General features: G+C 41.5%; 1 protein-coding gene across 2 annotated transcripts in view; it reads left to right on the top strand.

The window, feature by feature from the left end:
* Positions 1 to 13091, top strand: part of THSD4 (thrombospondin type 1 domain containing 4) — a 236352-nt gene that overhangs the window by 57854 nt on the left and 165407 nt on the right. For both annotated transcript variants that reach the window (XM_059482062.1, XM_059482063.1), the window contains exon 6: positions 8854 to 8956. In XM_059482062.1, the coding sequence (XP_059338045.1) occupies positions 8854 to 8956 (103 nt within the window). The remainder of the gene's footprint in view (positions 1 to 8853; positions 8957 to 13091) is intronic.

The following is a 13091-nucleotide window of genomic DNA, read 5'->3' as shown; positions in this document are numbered from 1 at the left end:
GACCTGAGGAGCACTTTCCAATAACAGCTGGAAAGCTGCTCACCCTCTTTGAGCCTCAGGTATGGAGCAGACTTGTGAACAGATTGTTCCTCCAGGTTAGATGCAAAACTTTAACAAGTTTTGATTGGAAGTGTACAAAGAACATTATCAGCACTATACTTGAGTGGATTTCCATAGAAAAAGCAGAGGGTGTATTCTTGACAAAAAACCCATTTTCCTGGCTGACATAATTTCACTCATTAAAATAGAATGGGCAGTTACATTAGGAAAAAAAAAGTCAGAAATATGGCAGCATGGCAAAAAATAAGACACTTTTTCCTTTTGTTTTCCTTTGGGCTCATTCTGGGATGAAATGCTTCAGTCAAAAAAAGAAAGACTAAAACAGATAACAGGAGTGGAAAGTTTTAGTCTGAGGGGCTAAAGTTGGACAAACTCATCAGTAAATGGACAGTGCTACCAGCTGCAGCTATATTAAACCATTCTAAAATAAGACAAATGTATCTGCTAGTTGGTTTGAAGTGCTTTTTTTCTTTTTCTTTGAAGTATATGACCTAGGAGGAAAGAATATATCACAGAAACAGTTTAAATGTGTGTTCTATCAGAAACTCATTTTTGATGGAAACATGAACTCTAAAATCTGAATAATGCTGCAATTTCTGTTTCCAGACTGGGTTCCTGCAAGCTCAAAGTTGTTTTTAAGTTGCATTTACATTGCTCTAAAGGTGTTCACTTTTTGTGGAAAATAAATTGTTCCACATCCTAGATTTTATTTTTTTCTAACAAAAATGAACAAAACAAATTGTCCCAACAGACTTATTTCAAATTCCCCCTGGCTGTAGTAACAGCTGTACATTTGCCTGTATGTTTCTGTCTCATGTAGCACCACACTGACATTTCTGTTGCCTGGCTGTTACTTAGACTAGAGCTCATTCTCTAAAAATATTGTGATTACTGCTGCAGTATGAATTTTTAATTAAAAAGTAGATTATCGTTGTAATACCAATCAGAAACTTCCTTAACCTTTTAGTCCTCCTGCCGGAACCATTCAGGTGGTGCCTCCTCCCACACAATGAGCAGTCATCTAAGTGGAATGCATGAAATTGAGTTTCCATTGAAGTTGATTGGGCTTTCATAGAGAAAACTGCTGGAGGATTACTCCTGCCCGCTGCTGAAGCTGGTAGAATGAGAGTCACATAAAAACTGCTCCCCAGAAAGAGCAGGCAGCTCCAAGAACAATACTTTATAAAAATGTAATAAAATACTGCTGGAAACTCTAGAGTAGATGTCATAGCACAGTGGCATAATTAGGAAATTACAAACCATGAGGACTAGATACATCAACTTTGCTTAAAGTCTGTAAATTTTACTAAAGATGCATCAGGCATGAGTTTGTCTCAGGGTCTTTGATAGCTGATATTGGTGGTGCCTTGCAGAGAGGATTTTGGAGTGGCTGATATTTCTGGTATAAAGAAGGCTATTGCTAGTATATGAAAGCAACTATTCTCAGTACATATACCTCCCATGTTCTGAGAAGGACAATAAAACATGTTCCATTTTGCAGGTGTATTTGAATAATGTAGACAGATGAGACAATACAAGATGATGAAGCTGAAAGCTTCCATGTTAAGGCATTTTTCATTTGAACAAGACTGTGTGAAATGGAAGTAGCTTTCCATTGATTTCCCATTAAATGAGGCAATAGCTTGCAGTTTAGGCACCCTGAGCACTGTGTAGTGTTTCTATAAACAGGTATTTGATTGGAGGGATTCTTGTATATGTGGGATTTTTTTTTTATGCAACATATTTATATAGAAAGGTGACAGCCCTGCTGAGAGTGGGAACAGCAGCTGTACAAAGCAGTTATGATTTCTGCTGCAAATGGCAAGCTTTTGATGCTTGCTTGGGAGCATGGAAGGAATATTCTGTGTAAACTCCAATCTCCATACTGAAGTAGCTCTTTGCTCAGCAGCCTGGGTGCTAAAAGAAATTTGGGACTGTAAAGTAGTAACTATATTTAAAAAAACTCCAACTTTAAAAAGACCAGTCATCTGGTCTTTTGCTGGATCAAAAAAGACTAGCAACAGTCTTCAGTGTGCAGGTGTGAGTTGACATAGGCCTGACTTTCAGGATGTACTTGTGTATTGCTTTACAGCAGATAATGCTCTGTTCCAGCATGGTCTGTTTCCAGCATTTGCCTTCCATTTTCTAACTGCTCAACTTCCATCTCATAGAAACCATTTATTGTTTCTCAGAATTTTTTGGTTGGTTGGTTGCTTAGTTTTTTTTGGAATAGTATTTGTAAAATTTCAGCATTAAACAAGGCTGGAGTATTTTCTTGACACATTTTTGGTATTGCTGAGGAAATGTACTGTTAATTTTCCTATTATAGCTCCTTGATTAGCCCCTCCTAAGGTAGTAGTTCCAAACATTTCCAGTTGTGCACATTAGGTCATTGGAGATGCTTTGTGTGGGATGGATGAGTGACTAAGATTTTATTTAAAACCAAAGCTGGACTTGAATCTTTTACAAGTTGCTGTAAATCTGAAATAAGTTATTTCAGTTTAATCAGAAGGATCTGTCAGTGAGAATTTAAAAAGAAAAAAGCCACAAACCTGTGAAGTTAAGCAGAAATGCTTCTTTTTCCATCTGTTTGGTTGAGCTTTCTTCCTCATTATTAGACAGACTGCATTTTCAGATGTAAAGTGCTACAGAATGGAAAAAATATAAAGCAGTAATAGATGCACTTGCCACATTATGCATTAATGCCTTATGTGTCGTATAGATTGCAGCTAATAAAGATCAGGTTTGGAGAGCACTTCAAAGACTTTTCTTGTTAAATTCAGAGGGCCTTCTTGTTGCAGAGCTGAAATATTAATGGAACAAAGCATTCTGAAATTGCAGGCTGAGAGGGCAGCAGCTCCCTGGCCCATGGCAGTGGCAGGCACAGGTGGCTGGGGCAGGCAGGCTCCCCATGGCTCTGCCAGGGCCCATCTTCCTTGATCCAGACACCAGCTCTGTGCTCCCTGCATGGGATCTGGGTAGAAGTACATTGATTTTGTGTTGTGCACACACCTAACTGAGGTCTTTACCAGCCCTTGAAAGGAGTGAGGGGGAACAGGAAGGCTGCAATGCCCTGTGGCTGCCATGGGTTCTGCACGGAGAGTGCAGCACACTGGAGTTTACAGGGACTGTCATTACTCTGCTTGTCTGCACTGCAGCAGACACCGAGGTGTAAATTCATGGCTTGAGGCAGTGCAGAGTCTGCCAGTACAGGTGCTCCTTCCTCATAAACTTGTGCAGATACCACTGCATTCCCAGATGGAAACTCTCATTGCATGTCAGGCCAGACATTTTCAGAGCGCTGTCTGTGGCTGTGCACTGTAACCAGAGCTGGCTAGCACTGTTTTTACTGTAGAGCTGTTCTTCACATGCATTTTAAAGTTTCTTGCACATTTTGGTTTTTCAGGAGCATCAGTTCCCTTTGAATTGTGTCTGGTATTTTGTGCCACAGATATCTAGACACATTTAATATGCCTTATATACATTTTTTTTCTTGGTTGGCAGGCAGTTGTCTTTATGTTCTCTTAACATTTTATAAAATTAGAACTTTTGTGGAAATAAGTGTCTCCAGGATTTTAAATAGATCCTTTTTCTCTTTCAGTGTGTGTTCAGCTGAACAAAACTAGGTTGCCTTGATTTGAGGTACTACCTATGTGGGAAGCACAACCCTTGGCTATCAAAGAGAAACAGCTTAGCTGGAAAATTAACATTTGAAGGACCATGCACTCCACTTTCTTACATGGACTTGGAAGTCCTGTAGGTTTCAGGAGAAACACCAGCAGTTCAGAGCAGAAGTTCAAAGTTCACTGCAGATGTGAGTTTGTTGTGTAAAGAATTGGAGTTTATAGACCATGCATATTGAAGGACACAGTACATTTAAGAGTAAACTCTGCAAAGGAAAGAACAATTTTCAGATTACTGTTTCAGAAACAAGTATTTAAATTATTTTTCTTTGGAGGTGTGTTTTTCCTTTGGGATTCCAAAGGATGAATGTGATTCTATAGAACCACTACAGAAATGAAAACAAGAGTACAACTAGATTGTTTGGACTCAATTGAACATGTAGTCTTGCACACAGAGAAAATATTAATTATGAATTATGTCTGAACCTGGAGGATCAGGAAGGGATATGGGGCCTTGGAAAAAGCATTTGCCAGTTACTGTAGGTCATAAGAATGAAGCATTGCCAAAAATCTTAGTCAATGTTTTAATTGCCTGTAGAGGTGGTTTCAGGACCAAATCAGCCCTTTACACATTTCCAGAAGTGTTATCTCAGCACAGCTTTGACACAGCTTTGCTGATGGCAGATGCGAGCCCACAGCTGGCAGACTGATAATTTTCTGGTGTTTTGCCAGCACTTCTTTAATTAAACCAAGTGTCAAGGATTTGTTCAAAAGTGTGCTTTTCAAATGTTAACCAAAAGCTAGACAGCTAGCAGGGTGGTTTCTTTGTTTTAACTGTACTAGCAGGTCATTTTAAGAAAGCTCTAATGGTACATGACAAAGAGAATACTGTGTGTTGCTGTCCCTCAGACTTCCATACCTGCATATTTCAGAAGAAACTGAGGCATAAATAAAGCCACTGTTTCCAAAGTACAAAGTTTCTATTGACAGCAGGTGCAGTGCATTTCAAGTTTGGTCTGAGGTCCAGCAAGACAAAGGGACACTTCTAAAACTGACCCTTGAGTGCTGCTGCCTGGTCAGGGCAGTGCTCTGCTGCTGGGGATTTCCTCACGCTCTGAAGGCACAGCAAGAAAAGCTGAGGTGTCCTCCTATAAACAGCTGAGTGCAAATGCAGCAGGAGCAGCTCTGAGACACCTTTCCCTGTGTGAAAATACCAATATCCAGCACTTTGAAGCACTTTGCTGAGTGCAGCCCCACCTGCTAAATTTATGTCATTGTGTTGTCCAAGCAGCATAGTTTTTAGGTAGGAGAAGGATCATCTAAAAACATACAAAATTATGCATTCTAAATGCTGTATCTAATTTTATAGTGCACAGCTGAAAAAAAGCCTCTCCCAGCAGAGAGTATGTATTTCTAGATAATTTATATCTGCCTCTACATAAAGGAATCTTACGTTCATCTTAGTAGATGCAAAGTATATTTTTTGCTGCTTTGGCCTCCCTAGATCTGGTTTTAAAAGGACTCCCTTAATAACTCCCTCAGTAATCACAGGACAAAGTTTTTGAGGGGAAAAAAATGAAATTCCAGATCTGTCACTAACAAAGCCCTGTATCAAAATCAACATTTTGTTCACCAAAACACTGTTTTCAAGTCTCCACCAGGCATCACGATTTTAATGCCTTGATGTTAGTGAGGGGAAACCGAGGGAGAATCACACAGTAAGTTAAATATTACAGCAAAGTTCATTCCAAAAGTCTCTAGGAAATTTTGGAAAGAGATCTGGGCTGTTTAAATCCTAGCAGTCTGGCTTAGCCAGAGAACATTCTTCACCTGCAGCCATGCCAACATGCCTGCTGCTTCCAGCACACTGCCCTTGGCTGGCAGAGCTGTGGGGTGGTGCTGCAGCCCCAGGGCTGTGTCCTGGCTGCCCCAGTTCTCCTGTGGGAGCTGGGGAGCACCTGCAGCCCCAGGGCTGTGTCCTGGCTGCCCCAGTTCTCCTGTGGGAGCTGGGGAGCACCTGCAGCCCCAGGGCTGTGTCCTGGCTGCCCCAGTTCTCCTGTGGGAGCTGAGGGTGGTGCTGCAGCCCCAGGGCTGTGTCCTGGCTGCCCCAGTTCTCCTGTGGGAGCTGGGGAGCACCTGCAGCCCCAGGGCTGTGTCCTGGCTGCCCCAGTTCTCCTGTGGGAGCTGGGAAGCCCATGGTGAACCCTGCAAGGGACAACTGTTAGACGCTGGAAATAGGAGCTGCCTTTGGGCTTGCCATCTTCTCATCACAGATGCTTGTTGCTGTATTTTAGGAGTTTTAGTCTAGATATGACAGAAATAGTAATTAAATTGAAGTGTAAAAATAGCTTGTCCTCTCAGGGAATAAATAAAACATGAGGATCTACGGGAGCCCCTAAACTGAAGCTTCGCTTTTCATTGTACAGGATAATACTTTTATTTTAGTGGTTTTCTGGCTACAAAAGTGCTAAAAAGCCAGAGAGGCCAAGAGACAGTGCCTGGCACTCTAAGGTCTTCTGAGAAAGGCTGAAGGATTTAATTTTCAGGGAGGTTGAGCTGTAGGCAGCATAAAACTGTCATTGCATTCAGCTGTGCATTAACAATTTAGGTGGAGCTAGTAAATGGTGCATAGATGTTAACTAGGATAGACATACAGTATAATATAACTCTCAAGCCTTGGTGATTCATGGACTGTAGTAATTTTGCCTACTTGTACTTCATAGCTAAAGAATATTTTAGAAGACATTAAAGATATAAATGAATATAATCTCTATCAAGGACAAAACGAAGTGTTTTGCAGATCAGATTGCTCAGATTTTTCCTCAAAATTTTATATTGCAATTAAACCTTGATGAATGAAATGAAGGAAGGACAACTGAGTTGAGGCTTCTAAAGTAGCAGAGATGTTCTGAGTTAGCCTGTTCTTCTGATTTTTGCTTGATCCACACAGAGTTCAGTGTATTTGTCTGTCTTTGGCCCTCCTTTAAAGCATTGAGGTCTCTGTCTTGTGGGCAATAAGTTTAAAAACAGAAATTGTAGCTACATGAAAAGGATCTTAAAAGGGATGGTGTCACTATTTGTTGGCAACAGCAATGAATATTTTGATATTTTTACTCATACATTGCCTGCAGTTGGTATGAGCAGAGTGTACAGGAAATGGTTTATGAGCCAGAAATACTGGTACTCGAGAGCATGAGCTCAAGGGTCAGAAAAGGAAAAACAAGAAGCAACTAAACTTCACAATAGGCTGGTATAAAACGTGTGCCAAAAAAAAGGGAAAAGCATTCCAGAAAGAAACCCTTGAGGCTGTGTTCTTGGCTGGTACAAACTGATGTTTGTTCTGCTGTAATTTAGTGTAGTGACCTTAATGTATGCCGGCTCAGGTTCTGTCCCTTTACCTTTAGGATATGTGCAATAATTGGTTTCCTGAAAAATACATTTCCTTGCCTGGGATGGTGGTTGTGCTGAATAAGTGTTCTGCATTGCTGTGCCACACACAGAAGGAACTGTGCTTCAGCTGTGGGAATATAGCTTTGCTTTCTGCATTTGGCACTAGAAAGGCTTTTAGTCCCACCCTTTCAATGTGGTGGTTCGTAGTCCTGTTTTCAGGGAAGGCTTTTTGTTTTTTTGTTTTTGGGTTTTGTGGGGTTTCAATTTTTATTAGAGGGTTTGTTGAAAAAAGCAGTATTTGCCTGTACTTGGAGATCTCAGAAGGGTGGGCGAAGAGGCACAGATGGCTGCTTGGTCAGAAACTGTGTTTATTCTAGAAGATTTGTTAGCATGATTTTAGTAGAAGATAAAGTAGTCCATGAACCTTCCCCTGGGCATGTCTTTGGTACAGTTTATAGCCCACTCAAAAACTCTTGACTGTGACATCTCTTTGATCCATTTACAAGCATCTTGTGAGGGAGATGGTGGATACAAAGCAAGAACTCCTCTGGGACCTCTGATGTGCCTGGCTTCCCCAGCAGACAACCAGTCTTTCCTACTATACAGGCATAAGAGAACTCTCTGCAGTTGCAACAACAGTTGTTCTTAGTGATTCTCTTCTGTTCCCTTTGAAAACACAGTTATTTAGCCATGCTGTTTTCATATAATGTTATCTCCAGCTTTCCATTGATATGTCATCTAGAAAAAATATTCTGCTGTTCTAGTTAAGTACTTAAAGTGAATTCTACTGGTTTTGAATAGTATTTTTAGTAGTAATTTTTATTATCTAAAGGCTATGCAAAAATTTGCATCTGTGCCCAAATCTTGCCTATTTTGTCCAGGCATAGAAATTGTTCTAATTAACTCCTTGCATTTGGTAGAAGCCTTTCTCCCCTTTGTATGTGCCCACACACAGAGTAAACTTCTGCTGTAACTGCAGTGAGGATTTAGGCAGAACAAAGTCATTAAGTATTTAACTTGTATTTGCTTTTGAAATCAACTTCACATGCAAGCAAGGCTGCTCTGCCAAAGGTGTGCATTGCAGGTGACCCAAGGGAGGATGCCACTTCCCCCTGTAACACCTGCCCTGCCTCAATACATGTGTGTGCACATGTGCTTGTATAAAAGCAGTTCTTTGTTTGCAAAACTCCTGTACCAAATCCTGAGTTGCAGGAGCTCGGGATCTGAAGGCATGCCTTGAAATGCAAAGTCATGCAGTGACTGTAATAAGCAGCCTGTAGAAATACAAAAGGTAAAGTGGAAATATGGTATGGAAGCATAGGATGAGAATAAGCTGCTGTGGTGAACTTTTAATAAGTTATGGAAGCATGCACATTGAGTGTTTCAACTCTGTTGAATCTGAGCCCAAAACATTAATAATGAAATGTGTGAAGCTGTTGTGAAAAGGAAGTAATTCTAATCTAATATTGAATTTTTCTTGAAGTGTTGTGCTGTTGCTGAGGAAAATGACAGCTCAATAGAAGCTTTAATTTGTTTTTTTAAATAGAACTGTTGCTCCATTAACTTCTCAAATGAATTTTCTTCAACAGGCACTTTTGATACTGTTACTTAACAGCACAGCTTGTTACCTGTTTTTAAGAGGTCTCCTGATGTTTATATTATTCATCTGGATTAGAATTTTGCAATGCCTTCACTAACCTTCTAAAGTTCATTAATAGGAAGGCAAAAATAACTTTGCTGTTGATTATAATGCTACTTTTTTTTTTTTTAATCTAAACAGATGTGTCCTGAAAGCAGCAGGAATATTAGAGAGGTACAGTGTGCATCATACAATAACAAGCCATTTATGGGTCGATTTTATGAATGGGAACCTTTTGCAGAAGGTAAGGGAAAACAACTTGGTTTTGCATTATTATACAGATTGTGTTTTGGAAAGGCAGATGTGATTTTTACTTAGTGAGAGCAATCAGGCAGCTTTGATCCACAGCTGATGTTGCCTATTTTTACAGCTGGACATGAGTCAGTGCAGATGAAGGTAGGTTTATATCTGACACCCAGGTAGATCTGATAATGATTGTTTCTAATGTCTTAGTGCTGCTCTTATCTACTGTGGGCAAAGTGAGGAGTGGCAGAGCTGCACCTCTTTATCTCCAATTATGAGCATTCAGTGTATGCTGTTTCTAGTTAAAGCCATGTTTGGCTTTGTGAAAAGGAAGTTTCAGAGCTGTCCAACTCTGGCACTCTGTACCGTGCATTCAGGCAGAGCAGGGAGCCAGGTGCCCCATCAAGCCCACGGCTGAAGGCACATTCTGCAGGCAGCACTGCTTCTAAAGGTGGCCCTGAAGAGTTATGATGTATTAGCTTTGATGCAGCCCTTTTCAAACCCTAGCTGAGAGGACCCAGCCAGTGCTGAGGCAGCTCAGCCCACCTCCCTCTCCTTGCTTCCTACACAGCAGCTTTGACTCACTCCATCTTTTGCCAAGAAGGATGAATCAGGGGATCTAGAACATGCCATGATAATTTCTTTTTCCCTCTCCTGCATAGCACAGCTTGCTTCTAATGTTTATACTGGATCAAGAAGGGCAGTTAAACTGTAATTCACAGCACTGTCTTGCTGGTGAGTTAAGTGTGATTATTGTTGTTTTTAAAAAATACACATATTTTTATTTCTCCCTTGTTCAGATTGGTGCAGCTGCATTTCTAACCCATTTTATCTGCTGCTGCTCCAACAGAAACTTTTGTCTTTATTAAAAAAGTCATATTAGAAGGACTATAAACCCTATGAATGTAGAGTATTTAATGAAAGAACCTAGTTTGTGCATGAGAATCAATAGCACATGATGACTTTAAGGGCAGGATTTGAGAAGAAGGATCCAGTTGTGGCAGAGGGAAAACACCACAGTGATGTAACCATAACACCTGTAAGGAAGTTTAAAGAAATAATTAATGTTTTAATCATACTGATAATTGAACTCTTTTAATTTGAAATATTAAGTTCAGTTAACTTTCATTTTCAGTTGTGATGAAAAATTCATAACCTTTTGATGGCTGGATAAAACAATCTATTGAAAAGAGAGAACCTGTTGGTGGACTGAAAAGGGTAACAGTGGGGATGTAGCCACAGGAGTCACTCTTAGTGAAAAATGGCTGCATTTGTTGAAAGGAGGGGGGACAGCTGCAGACTTTTTTGTCAGAAATAGTAAGGTTAAATATGGAATAAAGTCCTCTTAGGAGAACCTGTGCCTGATATTTTGTCTTCAGGAGGATACCTGGATAGTCTCGTAAATCCAGAATTCATCATCAAATACAGTATTTCCAAATCAACAACTGCAAAAAATCCCAGTTAGCTGCAGACCCTCTTGCTTTGACTTCTGTTTGAAAATGTCAGCCAGGTATGTGTAATAAACAGCCTTTTAAGCAGCAGTCCCAGCCAGCCTGGGTTTCTGTTCCAGCTGGTAGAGTTACCCCTGTGCAGGCACAGGCACTGTGAGCTCTGCTCTCTGCAGGGACTTTGGGCTTTACTGGCCTGGTTGCTCTGCGGAATGGTAGGGGCTGCCCCCCAAGTGTGTAAAACTTGAAAGAGCTAAAAATGTGTTCTTTGGGGGCTTGGCTTTTTTCTTCCTAAGTCAAGGAAATTACAAGGAGAAAAATACTGCATTTGAGCAATTCCGTTTTCTTTGAGAAAAATAGAGTTCTGCAAATCAGAGCTTGGTCCACTGAAAGTCAGACATGATCCTAACAGTTATTGAGGCTTTTCCTTCAAAGTAATGCAAACGTTAAGTTTAAATGGAAATAATTATGTTAATTTTTTTGTTTGTTTTGTTATTTTACAATGAATTTTTAATGGAAAGTTTTCTAAAATGCATGCTTGACCAAGCATAGCCTCCAAATGATATTTTGGTTTGATTTTTGTTGTAAATAAATCAGCTCTAGTTTCAGAGCTCCCCTTTCAGGTGACTGCAGGCCGTTTACTGCCCAGGAATGCTGGCTGTTCCCGGTGTGTGTGATTTTACATGTGCAGCTGTGGCTTGTGTTGGGGCTGGCTGCATGTTGGCTCTGGAGGCAATAGCAGGAGCGGGGACGTGGCTCGGGGATCTTCCCAGCGCTGTCTGTACACTTGATTCAGTTCCACTCGGTAGAGTCAAGATGTCTTTGGCTCCAAGTGCTGCATGAAGCCAGCCGAGTTTCTAGGAGCAGAGCCGCGCTCAGATCTCGGGAGCAGCTGAAGGGCTGCTGCTGGCAGCCAGGCCTGGAGGCCGGAGGGCTGCGCGGAGCGGGAACGGAGCGGCCCCGTCCCGTCCCCTCAGCGGCTCCGTCCCTTCCCGGAGCGGCCCCGTCCCCGCTGGGTGCTCCGGGTGCTACGCCTTCGCCTGCTCCGGGCACAGCGGGCTCTGGCAGGCAGCAGGAGCTCTGCAAGGCCTGGGAGCCTTTCTTCCATTCCTTCCTTCTGACTGCCAGGCCTGGCTTGCTGCTGTGCCCTCCCTGCTGTGCTTGGTGCTGAGAGAGACGGGGATTTTTACAGAGCCTGGAACACCGCGTTGCTCCTGGAAGCAGAGTCGGAGTCAGGCTGAGTTTCAGCTGGAATGAAAATTCCTGTAGCTGAACGCAGGGTGTGTCAAATGGCACTGATGTCACTGCTGCATTTTCTGTGGGGGGAAAAATGTGTCCCCAGTGTCCCCCAGTGTTGTTGTTGCCAGACCTGACTACTGATGGGCACCACAAAGAGTGACTGAAAATCAGCTGGAGCAAAAGAGGCTTACAGGGCCAGCAATCAGCACCCAGCCTTGTGACAGGCCAGGAGGCAGTTTCAGCTGGCTTCTCTTTACTTGAAATGTATCAGAATCCAAGCACTGAATGAATGGAAGGATATTTTGTCAGTGTGGTTTTTTATGCTGAACTTCAATGGGACTCTTTTCTCTAAAATGACACTCAGGTCAATACTCCATCCCTGAAGCCTGTGCTGTGCTCAGAGGAGTACTCACTGTACAGGTAAATCTGTACATGCTGTTAAATCATTTATCAGTTCACTTTTGTCCTAAAGTACCTTCTAGTAACCTGACTTCTAGCTAGAGACGTCTGCCTGCTACAGCTGGGATAAATATAAGCTCTGAAGAAAATGAAATTTATAGCTTCCACCAGTGTCTAGTAAATTCTGCAACTTCAATACTTTGTGTCAGACAAGAGGTATTTAAGATTTAGTATGAATCAGTTTGGGTATTAAGATGGAGACTGAAGAGTGATGCAAAGCTGCTGCATTTATTGATTTGTGGTTTTTGCTTGCTGGATTTTTAACAACAGTTGTCACTTGTTTTGAATGACAGCTTCTAACAGATCAAAATGTAGTGGCCCAACTCAAGATGTTAAAGTTGCTAAGAAACTTCTCGAGTCTGCTGGCAATTGATGACACTGAAGACACTGAATGAGGTCTGATTAATATGATTTAAGTAATTATAAAATGGAAGAAAAACCTGGTCCAGTGCTGTGAGGTGCATGTAGCATCAAGCACTTGGAGTAGCCAGGAGTCAGAGAGGAGGTTTGGGGAGTGCAGTTACCAGGGCAATGTAGAAGCTGCTGGTGGATGGATCCTGGACCATCAGCTCTAGGCACAGAGCTGCTGTGCTGATGTTTCAGGCTTGGGAGGTTGTGGCTCAGTTGCCTGGGCTTTGTGCAGACCATAAGGGTATAAGGGCTTGAGAGGAGAGTATTTATTAATTTCTAAAGTCTTGTCAATAAGATGTTTGTGGAGTATTTTCCATTCAGCGGTGGAACAGCAGAAAGCTGTTCCAAGGCCAAGCCTGAATATATTATGCTTGTATTTGGTGGTTTAGTGTGGGGTTTTTTTTTTCTCCTCTTAGAATTGTAAGATATGTTTATAAACAAATTATAGATAGATATTGTTTATATGCACATTATTAGAGCAAGGATTCATTCAGTGTCCGTTGCTGGCATTCATTACATCTTGGTACCAAACCATTCTAGAAACACTGTGTAGGTTGATATATATGGAGAAATCTAACA

Source organism: Ammospiza nelsoni, chromosome 14 (genome assembly GCF_027579445.1).
Source record: "Ammospiza nelsoni isolate bAmmNel1 chromosome 14, bAmmNel1.pri, whole genome shotgun sequence".
NCBI lineage: Eukaryota > Metazoa > Chordata > Aves > Passeriformes > Passerellidae > Ammospiza > Ammospiza nelsoni.
This window is presented reverse-complemented; position numbering and strand designations above follow the sequence as displayed.